The 23,411-nt window shown below is 44.5% G+C and overlaps 1 protein-coding gene across 3 annotated transcripts in view; it reads left to right on the forward strand.

Moving 5' to 3' along the window:
- SCGN (secretagogin, EF-hand calcium binding protein) overlaps positions 1–23,411 on the forward strand; it is a 68,262-nt gene that overhangs the window by 31,536 nt on the left and 13,315 nt on the right. The window contains exons 9-11 of one of the 3 annotated variants that reach the window (XM_088475964.1): positions 7,241–7,327; positions 19,318–19,377; positions 21,286–21,354. In XM_088475964.1, the coding sequence (XP_088332090.1) occupies positions 7,241–7,327; positions 19,318–19,377; positions 21,286–21,354 (216 nt within the window). Of the gene's footprint in view, positions 1–7,240; positions 7,328–16,500; positions 16,543–19,317; positions 19,378–21,285; positions 21,355–23,411 lie in introns of all 3 variants that reach the window. The other 2 variants (XM_088475965.1, XM_088475966.1) reach the window with 2 other exon arrangements.

The following is a 23,411-nucleotide window of genomic DNA, read 5'->3' on the forward strand; positions in this document are numbered from 1 at the left end:
TAGCAACCAATCAGCTTCTACCTATAATTGTATAAAATGTTTTTGATAAATGCTTGCTAGAAGCTGATTGGCTGCTATGGCCAACTATCCACATGCCCACTTCTCCACTCCTTAGGAGGCTTGATACATCTCCTAATTACGTATTTTTAGTCCTGGATGGATTGTATATATAGCTATGGGTAAAGTCTCTGTTTTTGATTAGTTGATCTTAAAAATAAGTGGTAAAATTCCATTGTAGACTTAATACTAAGTGGTGTAAATGGTACACATATGGATTTTTCATAAACCAGTAATTGTTAAATTTACTGACCTGCTATGTTCTGGATGAGAATACTTCAGTGGGTTATGAGAACCATAACTAAATATAAACACAATATTTGGAAAATGTAAAATATTTAGTAATTGGCTGCCACATTATTTCCTATTTGTATGTGTCTAAATACTAGAGATGTGCTGGTTTGGTTCCCAGAGAACCGACAACAATCGAATTTAGGGTTCCAAGTAAAACCAAGTCCTAGTTCGGAATCACTTTGGGGTACTGAGTCAACCCGAGTCCCAGTTCGGATCTTCACGCAGTTCGGAACTCTGATTTTAAAACCGAATTCGGGTTTTGGAATATATGCTAACATGTCAAAATGCAAAACCAAAACGAGAAGATGAACCCGGATCCAAAACTCGGGGTCGGTGCACATCTATACTAAATACATTAAATACAGCCCATACTGTAAAGACACTGGTTAATGGTGCCCTACACTGTAGGGTGTGAACACAGAAAACTCTGTAAATTCCATCTGTGTTTACTGACGCAAAGCTCCAAGTATCTGTTTAGGAATAGTCCAATTTGTATTGTGTATAGTCATCATCCAATGGTCATAAGCTCATTCACTGATTGGGCCCAAGGTTTGATCAAAGAACACTCAGAACTGAGAAATTTGGCCTCATACTTGGATGCCCAGTATAGTCACAAGCAAGATGTGACCAGCAATAGAAAACTGCGCATGATTATGTGATAGCGTGGGATGAAAACTGCAGAAGGGCTCATTTTAATAGTATTCTAGAGACATTGGGACTGATTCAGAGTGGAAGACAAGTGCGTTTTGTGCAGCTACAGGCAATGCAGAGTGCCACACATATCAGCCACATATCCGCTGAGTAGGTGTAGCAAGGAGGCAACGTGTCACGTAGGGTATGTCATGGGCGTGTAGGCAGAAGGGTATTAAGAGGTGACCATATACAGAGATCCATCTGATTTCATACAGATCTCTTGTACCAAGAATAGGGTTGATATTGATGACGGCTTCTTTGACAAGGAACGGGGGCAGTTACATACAGGTAGATGCAACTCAGTATACAGCTGACGATCAGCATGTATTTCTGGGATTGGCTTGTGTACAACTCTGAATCAGGACCAATATGGTTAGTGATGGAGCTGGTAGATTAGTATGAGGGCTGAATTTCGATCACTAAGGATAGATTAGGTATAACATAATGGTAAATTAGGATTCATATGAACTGTGGGTTAGGGCTTTAGTGGACAGGTTAGGACAAAGATATTGTGGCGGATGTGGTCCATCCTGGCCATGATTTGTTCCAATTACTTCCGTCCGATAGACTATATAGATCTTGCCCGATTAGGACCTCAAGATATACAAATAGTGTCTTACCGCAGGCAATTATGCAGTTAAATCATTAATAATAATTGCTTGTTTAGGTAGTCCTATATGTATCTTCTATTGTATTATAACTTTTCTTTTTTTAGACATATTGAGTATGTATCGTGATTTATCATTTGGTGTGTAAACTGAGTACTTTGTCAGTGGTTACCGAGTCAAATTCCATGTATATGTTTTGTACTTGGCGAATAAAGTCCAATTTTGATTTTGACACAAGATATTTTACTTTGTTTTATTAATTAGTTTGTTGTACATAATAATTACTATCTTGCTGCTTTAAAAAAAAGTCAGTTCTTCACAAGTAATTTCAGGCAGAAGTCCGGTTTCAAATAATATATTTATGTAATAGGGAGTATATTAATCTTCATATGAGTTGAGAACATGAGTATTAAATTAGGTATATTTGGTGACGTTTGGAAAATAAATATGATACTGAGGGTAAAAGTGATTAGCTAAAAGCTACTATATAGCTAAAAATCAATTTTATAGATAATGGCAACATTTAAATATCTGCATTGTCTTCTGCTGATGATTCTGTAAACTAGCCTTTCACATGCCTCTGTTTCCATAGTAAGTAACTAGCAATCTTCATTTTACACAGATATGCTCAGAGGACAGAGGATACAGGTGAAGCAGTGATTAGTAAAAGTCAGATATTTGGCATATTGCAAAGAATTCATTACAAATTGTACAGAGGCCATAACACATACACTGTAGGGCCTGATTCAGAGCCACACGCAATGCTGATGTTCATGTAGATGGCAAGTTTTTTGTATTGTGCGTGCATGAAAAATCCCTAAAAACTCCTAGGGCACATTCATTACACAGAGTGTATGCATAAAGGAGCTGTTGTGATTGAGATGGACAGTATCAGAAATGTATTGGAAAAGCGCCGTGCTTCCCGGGCGTGAATGGGAGGTGACTATTCAGACTCAAGGAGATGGTCCGTCTTAAGGGTGTGCTATGCTGGTGTGTGGCTGAAGTATTTGCGTACACAGACACTCGATCGTTCACATTGGAGGCCATACTCAGTCTGCACCTGCCATATACCTGCTGCAAGTTTTGTTGTTGCCACCGATGATAGTGTATACAGATGCACCAGGAGGTATTACAGTGTGTATGATCAAAGTGCACGGGGGGGGGGGGGTCTGCCAGGGTTGCATTCCAAACCCCTTGTGCATTTTCAATGCGCATGCATATATAAAGAACAGAAAAAGAAACCCCCACCCCTCCCCAGCCCATGTGTAGAAAAATGGCATTGGTTAGGGGCTGCATCTGACAGACAGTCCTGACTGGCAGTCACTGGGGGAGGGAACACCTCCTCCAGGGATTGCCTGTCTGATCTGTGATTAGCAGCGAGCGCTTCCCATGGAAAGCCACTGCCATTCACATTTGGGTGGACTGGGGGATAACAGAGCAGTGGCGCATTTTACTGAGGAGGCTGCAGCCCTTATTTAAAATCCACCACTCATATGCACGGATGAACACCAGGGTAGGACTTTGCAGTGGCATTTGCAAAAAGATGTAGCCAGTGTACTGCCAAAAACCGCAGTCACATCTGTGTCCAATCCTGAATTAGGCCTACAATGTGCATTGCTTGTGAGTATATTATATTTTATTGTCTGAAACATTAACATACCGTCATATTTACCAGCCATGTAATAAAGCATGTGCAGGAGCTCTACTACCTGTGTAGAGCTTTTGCTTGAAGCTGCTGTTCACACAATAAAAACAAAACACTGTACTGTAGCTTTCAGCATATAGCCAACAGCAGTGCTTAAAGTGGTCTAAGAGACGTGGAGGAACTCATTTCCCCCCCCTTCGGTGCTTTTTTAAATAAAGGGGCGTGAGCTCAAAAAAGAGGTGTGTCCTCAAAAGAAAGAGGAGCAGGCGCATAAAAAATTTTCCTAATTCAAATTACGCCACACAGTAGCACAATCTTATTCACATTACTCACATTATTCACATTACACCACATAGTAGTGTCCCTTATTCATGTTATGACACACAGGTGTGCCCCTTTATTATTATTATCCTTTATTTATATGGCGCCACAAAGGTTCCGGAGTGCCTTACACAGTGCATTAATTAGCACACAAGAAGAACAGTTAATGGTAATACAACACAATGTAGGATAAGGACATGGTTTATAAACATAGCTGCATAACACAAGCAGCAGGGCCTCAGCAACCAAGTGTTAGGTGCCAATTTGGGACTTAGGAGTAAATGATACTATAAGTAGGGGGAGGAGAAGCACATGAGGGATAAGGGCCCTGCTCATGAGAGCTTATATTCTAAAGGGGAGGGGCAGACAGACAGGGGCGACACAGAGGGGTAGATAGTGAGGAAGGAGCATGGAACAGTGGGATAGGATATGTGCTGCGGAATGTGTGTGTATAAGATGACCTGATGTTATGTCAAAATTAAGTCCTTCATTCATCTATCTCTGTGACAAAAAAAATTATTTTGATTATGTGTTGTTTACATGAGAGATGTACAAAATAAAGTTGTAGCACTTTAATTATTGTGTGTTACATTTTAGCATCTAAATACATCCTAATAAAAAATGCATATATTATGGGACTGTCCCGCCATCCTAATATAGTAATGACTACTTTAATCCCAGCTGCTGGAAGCTATGCCATGCTCCTGTGAGTGGGTGCATCTCACATGCTAGACCCACCCACAAATGGGTGCAGCCATCCCCAACATGCTGTGGTCCCACAGGATGTTGCTGTATCCGGGCACAGAATTTCTCTTGGCAGCCACTAAGCCCTATACCCAAAAGGGTATAGGGCTTAGTGGTGGGGTAGCAAGGCCATGGAGGGAGGAAGGTGGTTGAGAGTGAAGGAACAGGAAAGGAGAGGGAAAGAAGCAGAGGGTTGGAAAGCAGACTGATGAGAGAAAAAAGGGGGAACAGCATCGGAGGAGACAAGAGGGGGAGGATAGGGATGGATAAAGTAGAGGATTTTGTGGACACTGAATAAGGGGGGTGTTTGAAGTAAGAATGTTCATGCTGTGGACGAGGTAATAAGTGAGATAAAAACTGAAGTGGAGGCTTTGTGATATGGAGACAGTGTGGATTAAAGTTGTTAAATGTTCACAAATACAGATAAAAGATCAGTGCTGCTAATGTATGAGCGCAGCTCCAAAAGTGATATATAAAGAGAGGTGTGTGAGTAGTGGGTGCAGGAATTAATTATTAAACAAATGGTTAAAGTGGATAGATGTGACCCAATGGGAAAAGGCAATACAAACAATATTTTATGTAGTATGAGGGCAAAAATTACAATGTCCCGAGCCGATCCAGTCTGAAGTGTTATGATCAACAAAGATCAATCAACAAGAGCAGCACGTAGGAAGTATTTGCAGTGTTCAAGCAATGAGCGCAGTAAGGAGTTTCCTGGATATTCTTAAAGCAGAAGATGGTGAATTTGGTATTTCACATAAATATGTTGCTTGGTGTCGGTCAGAAAGTGTTCTGGTTTTAAGGATGTTTTTCCTCAGTTTTCCTCCAGCTTAACTCCGGCGTAACACCATCTTAGTTATAAAATTGTAACTACACTTATAATCTAACACTTTGAATCTAATGCAGCCTATGTCTATGCAGCCTTACTGATCACTAATGCCTTTTACACAATGGGCCTGATTCAGAGCCAGACGCTATTTGCGAACGGTCGTTCAGGAAAAGGGGGTGGCTATTCAAATGAACCGTTTGCTCTTTGCGGTCTGTTCACGCCTCCATGTCTGAACGAGCAAACAAATCTTGCGGTCATTTTTTGGATAACTACGCCCCCTGGCCGTTCGCATCCTACGTCAGGTCCGCTATTTATTAGATTAATCGAGTACATCGACCAGCGTATGAACTGCTCGCTATTCTTGTGGTTGGTTTTTCCTACCACAATCTTGCGAGCAGTTCTGACTATAAAATAACCCAGTGACGTGGTCAATGACGCTGCTGTATTAATTATGCACACCCATAAAACGCCCGTTTTGACCTTTAAGCACGCCTGCGTTCTGGTCTCCACTCCCCGTTTTCAAGCACCTTCCCCTGTTACCACCCACATATGCCTCCTCCTGTCACTCAAAATAGCAGGCATTCGCTATTTAGCGAACAAACGATTTTCGTCCGCAGTGACTGGTTCGCGCATGCGTATTACGATCTGTATGCATGCGCAGTTGGGCTAACATCGCTCGGAACAAACGAGCGGCCGCTTACGAGCGGCTCTGAATCACGCCCAATGCCCACATTAGTGCCCCTTATACACAATGCCCACAGTAGTGGTGCCCCTAATACACATTATGCCCACAGTAGTAGTGCACCTTATACAATGCCCACAGCAGTAGTGCACCTTACACATAATGCACACAGCTGTAGTGCCCCTTATGCAATGCCCTCAGTAGTGATGCCCCTTATGCAGAGCCCACAGTAGTGGTGCCCCTTATGTAGTGCCCTCAGTAGTAGTGCCCCTTATGCAGTGCCCCCTATGTAATGCCCCCATTAGTAGTGCCCCAGTGGTAATTCCCCCTGTGGTAATGCCACCAGTAGTATTGTCCCCTGTAGTAGTGCCCCCATAGTAATGCCCCCGGTAGTAGTGCCCCAGTGGTAATGCCCCCTGTAGTAGTGTCCCCATTGGTAATGCAATTGTTACCTTAAGCCCTGATCCTGCATCCACTGCCTTTGGTCCAACCAGTCCTTGGAACTATGAGAGAGACATCATGATGTCTCTCCCATAGTGCCCACTGCTGGAAACAGGAGAGCCGGAGCTCAGGAGTGAACTTCAGCTTCTGGCTGCCGCTGGCGCTGTGGGGAAGGAGCTGGGCACCCACTAGTAACAAAATCTCAGCAGGTGCCCGGTAAATGGAGCCGGAGGAGGCGGAACTGGTTCAGTTTCCAAATAGAACTGACTGAATGCAGTTCCGCCATGTTCCGGACCACTTTAACCCCTGTGCCATACAGTGGCTTTCCTTCAACATACACAGTAAACACAGGACCTGATTCAGAGCCGGACGCTCTGACAGAGCGCTCGCTCTGAATCAGGGCCGTCCCTCTGTTTTTTTAGAGCAGCCTCCTGGCCGCTCGTATAGCTGTGGGTGACCATCGCGACCATCGGGCTTGCGACGAGACCCTTGTGGTAGGGTCTCATTGCTGCAAGCCCTGGAGTGCTTTTGTCTCAAACAGAGCCGAAAGCACTCCCACTGACAGCACTTGTGATGTCAGTGGGGCCGGCCCCAGATGGTAGGCGTTCCCATGGGAATGCCTCCATCTGGGCAGGCACGCCCCCGGCACGCCCACCAAAGGGGGCATGCTGTCACTCAACATCGACAGCACGCCCCCTTTGGTACAAGACCAGTAGCGACGGTTTGCCTGTCGCTACCCTGGTTTCACACATGCGCACGACAGAGCCAGCTCCGTCGTTCACATGCGCACTGGGCCACCATCGACCAGCTTGCAAGCGCTAAGCGCTCGCGAGTGGGTCTGAATCAGGCCCACAGTTCTAAGATTGTGTGCATTAAGCAAATTATAGAGACGGTAATAACCTGCTACTCTCTGACCTTCCTAACAGGGATGTATCTACCATGGCCAGCCAGGGCACTATTTGGCAGACACCCAGTTCCTTCTCTGCAGCCAGGTTTCTGTGTACCAGCATAAGGTCTGTCCCAAAGAGCTTCCTATGCTTATTAATGAAGCACAGCCTTCTTATATACCACTCTCATCTCATCTTATCTCATATACCATTCAGTTAGGCAGAATTAAATATATATACCCAAGTATCTGATCGCACACACCTTCAAATGTAATTTGTGGGTGCTAGGTTAATTCATCCAGAAATAGCTCCAAAAGTTATCCAGCAAGGGTAAACTTTAGGAAAACCAGCACACCACCATGATTTTAAATGTCCAAAAAAAATCAGTTTTTAATATAGTAGCAAAAGAGACATCAACATATAAATGCCTTCATATCATATAGAAAGAGTATTGTACTCATCCATGTGCTGTGGAGGAGATTTAGCAGCAAATAGAGTTAGTATATGGCCATCCCATATTGTGGTGACTGAATGGGAAGATTGTGGGCACTGAATGAGATATGTGTGCCACATAATTGCTCAGACCTTAGTTGCATAGACTGCATATGTGTATTCCAATGAGCACGCAATTCTGTGAATTAGCAGCTCCACCATTTTGTGAGTGACAGCATTCTCATTCTGTGAGAGTGCTGAATCTGCAGTTAACCACATGGTGTCATGGCATACCATATCTGTAGTACGCAAGGAACATGTCCATTAAGGCGTCAGCCTTAATGATCATAATTTCATTGCTTTTAGGAGTTTTGGTGGCAGAAATTCAGTAGGTTTTGTGAATTTTCAGATCATGTCTAAGCAGCCTTAATGGGACATGTGAAACCATAAGGTTTTTCGTCTATGGAATTTACCAGAACCAGCACCGGACCCTTTCTAGCAGTGGGTGATGCCACAGCCAGGGTAGCCCCCATCCAAAGCATCACCCCTGACCGCTAGTCAGCCCAGGCCGTGGATCCCTGGGGAGCTGGGGACCCCCCAATAAAGGGGTCCCCCTCTGCATGGCACCCTAGGGCCAGGCTGATAGCCCAGGGCTATCCCCAGCACCCCTGGGTGGTGGGTGCTTGGTTAATTGTTTTGTGTGGTGCATATGAAAATATAAATATTGTCTTTTGCAGTAGTACTACAGGTGCCAGCAGGCATCCCCGCATACTGGCACTTGGAGAACCACAAGTACCAGCAGGCAGGGCATTAAGGGCCTGCTGGTACCTATAGTACCCCTGCAAAAGAAATATTAAAATAAAAAAAGACTATTTTTAAGTATTTTATTTTGCCGCCCATTCACCTGGGGGGTGACAGCCTTTAAGCTCTTTAACATGGCTGTCGCTTCCCCGACTGAGTGGACAGCGTGAGCCGAGGGGGCGGGGCAATGACGTCGCGAGCCGTGGTTGGCTCGTGGCGGCCATCTTTGAATTTCCAAAATGGCGCTGAGGCGCCATTTTTGAAAAGGGCACTCTCGGCTCTCACCATTGAAGTCAATGGTGAGAACAGCTCATTGGCTGAGAGGTGGAAGGCTTGCCTCTCTCAGCCAATGAGTGCTCCGCACCGGGATTTCTTTACTGAAATCCCGGGCAGAGTTGTCATTCGGGTAGTAGTGTTCTCTAAGAACACTACTAATGTACGAGGGTATTTTCATTTTTTTTATTGCCAAGACCCTAGATTGTCTGAAGAGGACAGATCCACGCATAGGAGGAGGTGAGTATGGAATTTTTATTACCAGCATGCGGGGGAGGCTTGCTGGGAACTGTAGTTCCACAGCAAAATACAATATTTTAACTCTTTTCTTGCACCACACTTTACACAATCAGCCAGACACCCACCGCTCCAGGGCTGCCGGGGATAGGCCCGGGCTATCAGCCTGGGCCTGGGGTGCCCTGGAGAAGGGGACCCTTTTATTGGGGAGGTCCCCACCTTTGCAGGGATCCCTGGCCTGGACTGATTGTTCAGCTGGGGTGGCCCGATGAAAGGGCTCCCCTGGCAGTGGCATCACCCCCCCCACTAGAAAGAGTCCGGTGCTGGTTCTGGTTAATACAGGGGGACCATACACATTTTTTCCCCCTGTATTTCCAGAACCAGGGCCGGCTCAGAACCCAGTGCTGGTTGTGCTTAAAACGGGGGACCCCTACATAATTTATACCCGTATTTAGCACAACCAGTACTGGGTCTCCAAAGCCCGGTGCTGGTTGTTTTTTGGGGGGCGGGGCCATGCCATTTTTATTTATTTTTTAAAGACAGAAGCAGGTATCACAGATCTTCCAGATCCGAGCCTGCATCTGTGTGCTGCTACCTCCCCCAGGTTCTAATGCCTGCCCCACCACGCCAGCACTGCCACCCACACCGCCGCCGCTAGGGCCCGCTACCGTCCCCGGGTTCTGGCCACAGCTAACGCCCACTACCCCCCCCCGTGCCTTTCCCCCGGGTCCCGCTGCAGCTAATTGCCACTTCTTTCCCCCGAGCCCACCACCACTAAATCATGCAAATTATGGCCATCTTTATGCACCCAAGTGAAGCACAGTGAGTGGTGGAGGCTCTTACTGCGGCTGCTCAAGAAGTTGAATTTTCCTATCTATTCATTGGCGCATTCTTGAGGTAATAGTTTAAAAACTGTAACCTTCAAATTTACCTGAACCCCAAAAGCACATACCCTGGCACATTAGCTACCTAATAAAACAAACCCCAAGTATAAATTTGCCCCCTACCCTGAGTTATGCCATCCCAAAAAAAACCCATAGAGAACAGCAGAAAAGTGGTCCTAATTGAGAATGGCAGAAAAAAGTGTCAGTTGGAACTTTAGATTACTCCCAAATCCTAATTTTTTATGTTTATGCCCTGAATTTGGCATGCAGCACAGAGCTACAGTTCTACCCGTCCCTGCCAAATTTCAGCTCGGTACCTTCAATAGCTTTTGAGGTGTAGCCCCTTAAACACCATGCCCCCCCTCCGGAATTCTCTATGGGAGAATTGCAGTTTTTTAGATGCAGCCTTAATATAAGGTGGAGTTTTGAAACATTGGTGTTCAGATATATGCAATATATTTTCTAAGTCCCGGAGTGCCGCCCGTGTCTTTCTTGCGAGGGACTAGTGTTTCTATACTAATGGCTGGGGAAGGCACCAGGTTGTTACCATTTGGACTTTTGAGTGCCGGTTCTTTACAGTGGTGTCTATATATATATATATATATATATATATATAATATTATATATATATATATATATATGTATATATAATCACTAAAGCCTACAAAGCTTTAAAGAATAGCCATAAAGTTCTTCACAAATGGATAAGGCAGCTTCTATCTTTTCCCGGGCTCCACTGAAACGTAGGATGGAAATAACAGCATATGGTGTAATACATGTAAAACAAATTTATTACATACACATAACTACATACATCTAAGAAAAACATATAGAGCTTTCTGGACAACAGGAATGGAATAGCAAAATAGATGGAAACAGTCCAACTGCAACCATTTTTGTCTAAACATTTAGGACTTCATCCTGTAGAAGCTGCCTTATCCATTTGTGAAGAGGTTACACTTTAGGACTATTCACTAAAGTTTTGTAGGCAAAACATATATATATATATAATTATATATATATATATATTGCCATCATTATATGGTATGTGTGCACTTGGGATTTACTTATTTTTCATCGGTTGTTGCCTCATTGATATATTACACTCAGAGACACTCTTTTTCAGATCCAATTCCTATGTGAACCATAGGTCCTTCACATTAAAATTGCCACGTATTCGTGGAGTGTATTATTCTCAGAGGGAATTACCTCTGGTTTCAGAAACTGTTTTGGTGTTTGCTTGGGACTCTGGGCCTGATTCAGACCCGCTCGCGAGCGCTGAGCGCTCGCAAGCGGGTCGATGGTGCCCTAGTGGGCATGCGCACGACGGAGGGAGCTCCTTCGTGCGCATGCGCGAGACCTGCATAGCGACAGCCAAGCTGTCGCTATGGGTCTCACGCCAAAGGGGGCGTGCTGTCGATGGTGAGTGACAGCACGCCCCCTTTGGTGGGCGTGCCGGGGGCATTGCTGCCCAGACGGAGGCATTCCCATGGGAACGCCTACCATCTGGGGCCGGCCCCACTGACATCACTAGTGATGTCAGTGGGAGTGCTTTTGGCTCTGATAGAGCCAAAAGCACTCCTGGGCTTGCGGCAGCGAGACCCTACCGCAGGGTCTCGTCGCATGCCCAATGGTTCGCGATGGTCTTGACCATCGCGACCATCTTTTTGGCCACTCGCATAAGCTGTGGGTGGTCACCTACAGCTATGAGAGCGGCCAGAAGGCCGCTCCAATTTTAGGTAGGAGGGCCCTGATTCAGCGCGAGCGCTCTGGTCAGAGCATCCGGCTCTGAATCAGGCCCTCTGTATCTGATTATTTATAATGGTGTGGTATATTGAGACAAATCCCACCAATACAATTGGACAAACTAGATCAAATGACTGTGCATTATTTCCCAATGACTGCACACTTCACGCCTGTTCTACTTTCCACTGTAATCAAAACCTAATCACAAAGCCACAGCTGTATCACTCCACAAGTGTAAACAATAACATCCCTCACAGAGACACTGCTCACAGAAAAACAGCACATCACTGCCTCACTGACAGAAATATACATTTCTGACAGAAACATTTCAAAAAAGTTTGACATCAATCCTCACCAAAGATTGACTTGTACAATGGTGATCTATTGAAAGAACTTGAATAGGATTTACCTGAACAGCAGTCTTGACCCTGAAGAAGCATTAGGCACGTACAATACACTATTCAACACATGCTTTCTTTCCAAAATGAACAACTCTTAAAGTGACAACTGTTTATCTTCACTTACACTGTTATCCAGTTAAATGTTTATTCATTAAAGTAATTCAAACTAAACAGCCTGTTCTGAACTATTTTGATCTCCTATTCTATATCTGTTTTACTCTACATCATATTCATGTAGAACTGGATGACTCTAGGTTATTCCCACCATAGAAGTCTATGGGGAAAGCGCTTATTGGCTGAGAGAGCCGGTGGTTCAGCTCTCTCAGCTGGGACCAGTAGTGCCACTGTATTGGACAATATATATATATATATATATATATTTTACAAAATTATTATAACCACACCCAAAGGACCAGCTATCAGCTTTGATCTGGGGTATACTCGGGAGGTAGCACCCCTTTATTGTGGAAGTCCCCACTTCCCAAAGAATCCCTAGCCAGGGCTGATTAATTGGGGGGTTAATGCTTTGGTCGGGGGACCAAGTAAAATGTGTCGCCCTGCTATGGCATAACCGCCCTCCCCTTGCTTGTAAGGGCATGGTGCAGGCTGATATGAATACGGGGAACCCTATGCATTTTTTCCCTTATTTCCTTAACCAGGAATGGCTCATGTTTTTATTTCTCTTTTTTTTACACTATACACATAGAAGCCTGCATGGATCTCACTAATCTGTGTAGGCTTCATGTTCTGGAGTGTTTGGCTGCAGTCATACACAGGAAACATGGAGGGAGAAACACGATCTTATACTCCATCGGAAAACACTTCTTCCCATGACCGCCTCCAAGATTTTGCATGTGCTGCACCCTACCTCTGGAATTCTCTAACTCTCCTTGTAAGACTCTCCACCTCTCTGCAAAACTTCAAACGGGCTCTCAAGATCCACTTCTTCATCGAAGCCTTCCATCTCTCATTTACACTCTGTCCTATGCTCACTAACTACCCCATCTGTTCCATCCCTGTCTATTTACCCTTATCCTTAAGAACAAGGGTGGGCAGTAAGCGGCCCTCCATCTGTTGTTGATCTACAAATCCCAGTATGCCTTGCAACAGTTTTAGCATGGCCAAATAGCAAAACTGTGGAAGGGCATGCAGGGATGTGTAGTTCTACAACAACTGGGGGGCTGCTTATTGCCCACCCCTACTTTAGAATATAAGCTCTCATGAGCAGGGCCCTCTTCCCCCATGTGTTTTTTTTTCCTTACTATTACTTTCGTCACCTAACACTTTATGTCTGCCACCGTACTACTTATTTGAGGGTTATGACCACTGTTGCAGCAATGTTTATATACCATGTACTTGTACTGCATTGTCTTGTACTGTAAGTAACTGTTCTTTTGTTCTTCTCAATTGTTATGTACTTTGTTAGGTGCTGTGGAACCTTTGTGGCACCATAGAAATAAATAAATTATTAATAATAATAATAATAATAATAATTCAGCAAAACCAGAGTCTTGGTAAATTTGTAAACAGCTGATAAAACTCTCCCCTGTCCCTGCCATGCTGAGCTAGACACGTTTCTTAGTAAATTTACCCCTTAGTGTGCCTGGCAGGGAGCACATCATTATATTCATTGTTAGCTTGTGTTAAATGAACTGAGCAATATGCTTACAAAGCAAGGCTTTAAACCTTTTACACACTTGCTTCAAGTACCGTAATGGAAATGTTGTTTGCTAAAGCCGGTCAATATGTTATCTGTAATCTTTCTTTAATAGACAACATATGTGTTTCCCAGAGACAGAAACTACAAACTGAATACTTTGTTTCAATGTATTTATTTATTTTACAAGAAAGATTTTTTTCTGTCACGAGAACAAATGTACAAGGGTGTAAAATAAAATATACAGTATATAGTAAATCAAATTTATAACCACAATACTGTACTGTCAATACGGTTTGTGAATGGAAAGCCAAAGCAAGCAGGCATAGTAAAATATGTACAAGCTATTTTTGTAATTCTGCCTTATATTTAATGCAGAGCACTTATGAATGACAAATATATTTACTAAGTGGCATATTTACTCCTCACCAGATACTAGATATAATGGACCATTTGACAGTTGCGGATCCAGCGAGTAGTGGGCCCAGATACACCAATATTCTTGCCTGACCCCCATCCACGTCCCCACTCACTAAAACAAACACAAAAGATATATATATATTTTTGGGCAGGGTGCTGACCACTGAGGAGTGCACATTTTAAAATTAAGGAGCAAAACGTTGGATGCATGAAGCTCATGTATAGAGTTATATATACTTGTATATCAGTAATATAACATTAATATAATCAATGTTAAATTTTATGTACTGTAATATAATGCCCCCAATATACATATTATGCCACACATAGTGCCCAAAATTCACATGCCATACAATAGTGCCCCCTATTCATATTACACCATCAGTAGTGCCCTTATTCACATTATGCCGCACATAAGTGCCCCTTATTCACATTATGCTGCACAGTAGTGCCCACAATTCACATTTTGTCACACAGTAGTTTCCCATATTCATGTTACACTACACAGTAGTTTCCACAATTCAGGTTAAGCCACACAGTAGTGCCCACAATTCACACTATGCTACACATTAGTGCCCCATATTCATGTTATGCAACACAGTAGTGCCACTTAGTTACATTATGCTGCACAGTAGTGCCCACAATTCACATTTTGCCACACAGTAGTTTCCCATATTCATGTACTCCACACAGTAGTGCCCACACTTCAGGTTATGCCACACAGTAGTGCCACAATTCACAGGCTACACAATAGTGCCCCAATTCACATTATGCCACACAGTAGTGCTCCTCATTCATGTTATGCCACACAATACTGCCCCTTATTCACATTATGCCACACAGTAGTGTCCCTTATTCACATAATGCCACAATAGTGCTTCTTATACGACCATGAGTGCTGATTGACATGGACAGGCAGGATGGCTCCTCTACTCCCTGGTTTTTACACTGGGGGCATCAGATCCTCGGAGGCAACAACAAGAGGACTGCCTCAGAGAGGAGGCAAAAAGAAGGAGCCAGCAGTGAGATAAGAGGACCGCCTCCTCCTCCCTCTTTGTTATGGCCTGCATCACGGAGGCCACAGATGTACTATAATGAGTCAGTTCGACTCATTATTAGAACCTGGCTGGCCTACTGATTATGCTCTCAGCAGTGGGCTAGTTCAGCACCTGCCCTTTGAAACATTACAGTTACAGTTCCAAATTTGTGTGAAAATTAAATATATATTTTTTTGGATTGTCAAATTAACTTTCATAAAGTGTGTTATTATTCATGATTGTAGTATTTTAAGCATACTTATGGCAAACCTATAACCTGGTGGTGGGTATCAGGTGACCCCAGGGCCACATGTGTCCCTCATAATCTGTTCCCCCAAGATGTTTGCTTTTTTATTCCCAATTAGCCCTTTTCTCAGCTTTCTACTCCATCACATTGAATTGTCAGATTTGTTTGTCATAGCTTGTATCAGTGTATGTTTGCCTTATATTAAAGTGCCTGTTATTATAGATTGTAGTCTATGGGACTCATGCAGAGTGAGTACTACGCCATTATGTGAATAAAGAACAGTGTGTGAAAGCATATGCCCTCATGCAGATATTTCATCTGATCGCTTTGCTACTTGCAAACCTGGAAAAAGACAGTAATATCCAATGGCAGCTCCAAGGGTGGGGCTGCAATGCAGTCCAAAATTCAGATTGGGGAGTCATCAGACATCAGATGTGTGACAATACTGATATATTTTCTATAATATTATGCAATTTATTAACAACACTATATTTATTTCGTAGTGTTGATTTTAATATGTATAGTAAGGTCACTAAGCTGTAAAGCTAGATCATTTCCTGTGCACTTCTTCCAGTTGGCTGAGTCATACTTTTACTATATCCTTTGTCCAAACCACTAAAAGCCTTTTAAGTTACAGGAGGGAGCATGATTACTAAACAAAAAACATCTACAATATGAAATGATGAGGCTGTATATCTTTATTATGGAGTATCCAGACCATTACAATTAGCACAAAGGATCAAGGATTAGAGGAAATGATTCCAGGAGAATAAAACCAGACTCAATGACATGTACAAGCAGAGTAGGGTTGTTAATTGTACCTAAGAGCTGGTCTTTCAGGTCACCTGTGACTAATTTTTCTGTGCATACAATTGAGCGAGATCTTCCAAAACTTACTTAATACAGTACTTTGCATATTAAAACAATGTATAAATGATGTAAGTGTAATTTAAAATATCCCTATGCATAAAAGATTAGAAACATATACCTACATTCTCCCCATGTACTGTAATACTTTGTTGTCTTTTTCAAATTGGCTTCAGATTAAGCCTTCTCCCTAATGGGCATATTTATTTACCAATGTTATTTTTACTAAAATAATGTGTAGACAGGTGTTTTCACACCCATTTCATATTATTTAAGTATCACTTAAATATATTACAGTGTGATTCTCTGTGGGACGCACAGGACTTTACATACATTCAAGTACGTGAACTATTTCTAAAGCACAATTTTTTTTTCCGGTGTCCAAGGGCCTGATTTAGATATGGACGCAATAGCGATTTTATGCAGATTGAGCATTTGCTTACCATTGCGCAAGTGTATAAGCCGCACCGAGCATACGCTGCAGTTGTCTTGCGATTACGCACACACAGGGAATCCATTGGCACACACAGACGCCGGCACAGTATATGTCGCTTCAGCAATTCCCCCTCCTCCGGGTCATGGACTACCCTGTCCACACCTCCCAACGGGGCATAGACTACTTACCTGGACGTCCAGGTGAGTCCAGGCGACAAGTGTAAGTCCCGGAGGGAGGGGGGACGGGGTAGTCTACCAGACAGAGGGAGAAATGCCGAAGGGGCACCCCCTGTGCCGGCACCTGTGAACGCTTATGAGAGAACCCATTTGCAAAGTGAGTGACAGGTAGTCAGCATTTCGGTGGGTAACAGGGGGATGATCAGAAAAACGCAGGTGTGTCTTTAAATGCCATTACATTGGCATGCATACTGTAAATTAGCCATTGCAATTACATACTCATCATGAGAGCCCTCTGCGTGTCAGGAGAGATGCAGTGTTTGTGACTGGTCAGACCTGCCACAAGGGCAAGATAGCTGCTTGATGTACATCGATGTTACTGATATTTACGCAGGTAAATCCGTATGCTCTGGTAAGCTTTGGAACTACAGATGTGTCCACATACATGTAGCCCCCTTGCACATTAAACAGCCCTCAAGTCGTGCCATGCCGTGGTGTAACTCGGTAGTGCTGAGCGTCTTTCGGTGTGACTTTTTACCTTCAAATGTGAATAGAATGCACAAGTAGCTTCTGCGGATTAAAATGATATGCAGCATGCCTATGTTCTACGTGCTACTGCGGGTGTATCTGCATGCAAAATGCTACGTTACAGTGTGCTGCCTGCTCCTCTACATACCACGGCCCTCTGACTGCCACGTCGCATATCTTCAGGCATTGCCAGTGTTTGGTGCAATAAAGTTTTTTTGTTTATTGTGACTTGTAAAATACTATTATTTTGTATCAACCGGCGCCAGCTCCCCAGACCCCATAAATAGATCCATCTACTGTATACCACCACCTGCGCTGCTGGCAGTGGTGATAGATGGATATATCTGTGTGCCACTGGTGTACCCCTGCCAGCAGGTGCCCAGAGGTCAGTGACTCCACTGCCTCTGGGAGTTCTACTTCTGGCTGGTACACACTGGGTGATTCAGACCCGGACACAACGCACTTTCGCAGCTGACAGGGGCAGGATATGCAAATTCTGTCATCACACATCAAGGCTTAAGGACACCCTCTATGTCTTAGAGAGCGACGGCAGAGCGAACGCACGCCAGTCTAAAAGATGCCCCCTTTTCTTTCCAAGCACACGTCATCTCCAGGAAGTGTATGCAATATAAATAACATCAAGAGCCATCGGAGAGGCTCGTAGCTCTTGAGGTAGACCCTACCCTTCTGCAAGCACTGCGATCACTGCAGGCTGAAATACAACCAGGTGACATGTACAATGACGCCTTCATGCTAATTATGTACGCCCATGAAATGCCGTTAGAACACACAGGCACGCCTGCATTCACACATCCACACACCCATTTTCATAGACCTTCCCCTGACACCACCCACAAACGGCACTCTGTCACTCAAATTAGCGCTCAGTCTGTGTACTTCGAGTGCCCCATTCCTGATCGCTAACACTGGCTTGCACATGCGCACTGTGGCTTATACGCATGCGCAGAATGTGAAAATTGTCCAGCTACAAGCGAACGCCGCGTTGCGTCTGGGTCTAAATCGGGCCCACAGTACCCAGACCTGTAACAGATATATACTGTTGATGTACATAGACACAGTTTTTGGCTCTACACAATGTCCCTCATTCCAACTCGCAAACGCTATGCGCTCGCAAGCGGGTCGATGGTGGCTCACTGCGCATGCGCCACGCATGTGCGCAAGCCCTGGAGTGAGTGAGAAATTCACTCGCTCCAGGGCTCACTACAAACGGGGCAGCTGTCGATGTTGATCGACAGCTCGCCCCGTTTTGTAGGCGGGGAGGGGGTTGGTTGGACAAATGGAGGCATTCCTGAAGGAACGCCTGACGTTTGTGGGCGGCCCTACTGACATCACTTGTGATGTCAATAGTGAGCTTCCTGCTCTATTAGAGCAGGAAGCTCACTGGGGCTTGCGGCAGACGAGACCCTACCACAAGGGTCTCGTCGCAAGCCCGATGGTCGCTATGGTCGTGACCATCGTGACCATCAAGCGGCTCGCAAAAGCTGTGGGTGGTCACCCACAGCTTGGCGAGCGACGAGGTGGCTGGCTAAAAAACAAAAGTGGCCGCCCTCATTCAGAGCGAGCGCTCGCTTTTCGAGAGCGGCTCTGAAAGAGGTCCTATGAGTCAAAAACATTTCCTGAGAACAGCATGCATATTCAACTGTTTGGTAACATTTCTATGAGCAAATTTATAATTGGAAAATCACAAGAGGACACACTGAATTTAGCTACACATAAGTGTTGTTGTGGGTGATGTAAGTTGTGTGATGATTTTTTGAACTGTGCAGCTAGAATTAGATTATACACAATGTTCTCAGAGCTCATTATCACTTCTACAATTATTTCTTCACAGAATTATAACTGTATTTTACAAATGTGTATTCAGGTAGTCACATTTTCATCTCCATCAGAGCACAGCAAAGATTGCCACAACTGTGATTGTTCCTAACCTTTAGCTATCTTTAACTTCTTTAGGCAAGCAGTCAAGATGAAAGAAAAAGAGACTTTGAAACAATTTTTGCACATTATGATGTAGTAAGTATGATTTATTTATTATATAGATATGCAGTTTTTGCTATTTTCTCTTAATTGATTGGGATTGGGAGCTAACACATCTGTTAAACTGCAGTAAAACACACACACAGTAAAATCATCCCTCTAGACCAGTGATTCCCAACCTCGGTCCTCAAGGCACACTAGCAGTCCTGGTTTTAGTGATATCCATGCTTAAGCACAGATGGTTAAATCAAAATAACTGAGGTACTAATTAAGTCACCTGTGCTCAAGCATGGATATCCTTAAAACCTGGACTGTTAGTGTGCCTTGAGGACTGTGGTTGGGAACCCCTGCTCTAGACCAGAGGTTCTCAAACTCAGTCCTCAGGACCCCACACAGGTCACATTTTGCAGGTTACCCAGCAGGAGCACAGGTGTACTCATTACTCACTGACACATTTTAAAACATCCACAGGTGGAGCTAATTATTTCACTTGTGATTCTGAGGACACCTGCAAAACATGCACTGTTTTTTGGCCCTGAGGACCGAGTTTGAGAACCTGTGCTCTAGACTTTAGCTAAGCAGTGAAAATAATTTCCTGGTAAATGTAAAAATGTGTATAAAGCACAGTATAAAGCTGACCACACATGCTGTCCATAGCCAACATAACTGGTGTTGGCATCTTAGCTGCCACCCCTTTTCCTCAATATGCAATTCCCATCCCACTACTCTGTAGAGATGGCACCACCATACCCTGCTGCTTATTATATACAGGTGGGAACTGGGGCCAATATTTTCTGTTCTGTTCAGTCTGTGAGAGCTGCACTGGGCAGTGGCATTATAGTTTATTGCCCCTCTAACAGCCCATCACTGGCAATGGAGGGGCAGCAACTGGCAGCTTGATAAGGAAGAAGCTGCTGATTGCTTGTTTCCTGTCAGTGCCAGGGATATTATAACACATTCATTCAGAGTTTTATCTGCCCTAATCATTGTGGTCTTAGGGCCTGATTCAGCCTGGATCACAAGTGCTAATACACACGCAATCAGCCAATTGTTGCGTACTGCGCATGCGTATGCATCGCAGAGCTCGTGCGCGAACTGGCTACTGTGATCGTGACTACACAGACCCATTGCAGAATGATTGACAGGAAGTACCATTTGAGGGTGGTGACGGGGGGGTGATCGGCGAAATGCAGGCGTGCCAGTGCGTTTGAACGCCATTGCATGGGCGTGCATAAATTATCCACTGGGAAGCCTTACGTAGCTTGTGTACTCACTGTGTGCATGGAAGTTAGCAATTTCTGAGAAAGGTCTGACCTTGTGCAAGTGTGCGTGAGGCTGCGATGGTACTCAATGTTACCGATGGTTTTGCAGTCTTGTTAAACATTACGGATGTGTTTAAGGTAAAGTGGGCATCCTTATGTAGTGCTGCAGCGGCATAGCGATCGCAATGGATTAACATACTATCACAGTTGAACTGCGTGCGTAATCGATATTGCAGTCGCAATAGCGATCCTTACTGAATCGGACCCTTAGTGCAGAGTTAGCCTCTCTGCTATTGTATCGCCATGTATAGTGCTCTAGAATATACATGATAAATAATTATCTCACAATTGGAACATGACCTGTACCGACTTGTTTGAGTTTTCCTTTCAACTACGTTAACAGGCCCCAGTGATGGTGGAAGTGATCCAGCTGTTATTTGGCCATGTAAGGTAGTGGTCCTGTAGTTTGCAGGATCACAGAATGAGCGGCTGCCGTAACCAGTCGCTAGTCTTCATCTCTAAAATAATAAATTATAATCCCTATTTCACCTGGTTCAGCTAATCTAGAACATGTTGAATGAGTAGGTTGTGCCATTCTACGTAACACGGTCTTAACATAGCTCACTTTTATGATTCACATGATTGGGTGGCTTGGTAAACAATAATTTGTGATATATTTCAGAGTAAAACTGGAGCCCTGGAAGGTCCTGAAGTAGATGGTTTTGTCAAAGACATGATGGAGCTAGTAAAGGTGAGTTAAATTCACAGGTGGACAGTGGAAGCCAAGCAGATGTGCTCAGAATCAGTTCTAAACATTTAAGTCGATTATATATGAATGTACCGTATATACTCGAGTATAAGTCGACCCGAATATAAGCTGAGGTACCTACTTTTACCACAGAAAACTGGGAAAACTTATTGACTCGAGTATAAGCCTAGGGTGGGAAATGGCAGCAGCTGGTAGTGCCCCCAGTAGTAATTCCCCCTGGTTGTGCCCCCAGTAGTAATCCCTCCTGGTAGTGCCCCCAGTGGTAATCCCCCCTTTCAGTGCCTCCAGTAGTAATCCCCCCCTGGTAGTGCCCCAGTTGTAATGCCCCCCTTTTAGTGCCCCCAGTAGTAATCCCCCTCTGGTAGTACCCCCAGTGGTAATCCCCCCTATTAGTGCCTCCAGTAGTAATCCCCCCCTGGTAGTGCCCCAGTGGTAATCCCCCTCTTTTAGTGCCCCCAGTAGTAATCCCCGCCTGGTAGTACCCCCAGTGGTAATCCCCCCTTTTAGTGCCCCCTGTAGTAATCCCCCCCTGGTAGTACCCCCAGTGGTAATCCCCCCTTTTAGTGCCCCCTGTAGTAATGCCCCCCTGGTAGTACCCCCAGTGGTAATCCCCCCTTTTAGTGCCCCCTGTAGTAATGCCCCCCTGGTAGTACCCCCAGTGATAATGCCCCCTTTTAGTGCCCCCTGTAGTAATCCCCCCCTGGTAGTGCCCCCTGTAGTAATCCCCCCCATGTAGTTCCCCCAGTAGTAATCCCCCCTTTTAGTGTCCCCTGTAGTAATTGCCCCCTGGTAGTGCCCTCTGTAGTAATCGCCCCCTGGTAGTGCCCCCAGTAGTTCCCCCCCAGTAGAGAGAGACGTAATAAGAATTTAAAAAAAAATCACTTACCTGAAACCCCCGCTCCTGGTCCCGCCGCTAACAGCTCCTCCGGCCGCTGTGCATGGGAGAGAGACGTCATTACTCATGACGTCTCTCCCATTACCCACTGCGGGAGCCGGAAGATGGCTCCCGCAGTGGGAGCAGCAGCAGCCGCTGAGAGTCTGACAGTCTCTCAGCGGCTGCTGACTACAGCAAACGCACAGCTGCCGGCTCCGGTGGCTGTGTGTTTGTGCTGTGTAGTGCTGACCGAACTCCGTCCGGTCACCGCTACACTTCACTCGAGTATAAGCCGAGGGGGTACTTTTTCAGCACAAAAAACTCGGCTTATACTCGAGTATATACGGTATATCAATATTACAATTTTAATATAATACTTTTAATAGTTCATCATTTTATTTTTCTATATGTTCTCTCCTATGAAGTGATACATCTCTATGGGTCTATTCATTATCACTTAATTTCTACAAAAGCAGGTGAAAATTATCATATAGAAATTATGTTTTGGAGCCATTTCATCAAAGATATAATGCAGGAGATATCACACATATCTCCTGCTTACCTTTCTCTCCCAGAATGCCCCGCTGTCCCCATACACGAGTATCACAGATATCTCCTACTTACCTTTCTTTCCCAGAATGCCCCGCTGTCCCCATACACTAGTATCACACATATCTCCTGCTTACCTTTCTCTCCCGGAATGCCCCGCTGTCCCCATACACTAGTATCACAGATATCTCCTGCTTACCTTTCTCTCCTGGAATGGACCTCTGTCCCCATACACGAGTATCACAGATATCTCCTACTTACCTTTCTTTCCCAGAATGCCCCACTGTCCCCATACACGAGTATCACAGATATCTCCTACTTACCTTTCTCTCCCAGAATGGCCCTCTGTCCCCATACACTAGTATCACAGATATCTCCTGCTTACCTTTCTCTCCCGGAATGGCCCTATGTTCCCATACACTAGTATCACAGATATCTCCTACTTACCTTTCTCTCCCAGAATGGCCCTCTGTCCCCATACACTAGTATCACAGATATTTCCTACTTACCTTTCTTTCCCAGAATGCCCCGCTGTCCCCATACACTAGTATCACAGATATCTCCTGCTTACCTTTCTCTCCTGGAATGGCCCTCTGTCCCCATACACTAGTATGGG

This window comes from Taudactylus pleione, unplaced genomic scaffold (genome assembly GCF_031769625.1).
Source record: "Taudactylus pleione unplaced genomic scaffold, aTauple2 ptg000179l, whole genome shotgun sequence".
Classification (NCBI taxonomy): Eukaryota; Metazoa; Chordata; class Amphibia; order Anura; family Myobatrachidae; genus Taudactylus; species Taudactylus pleione.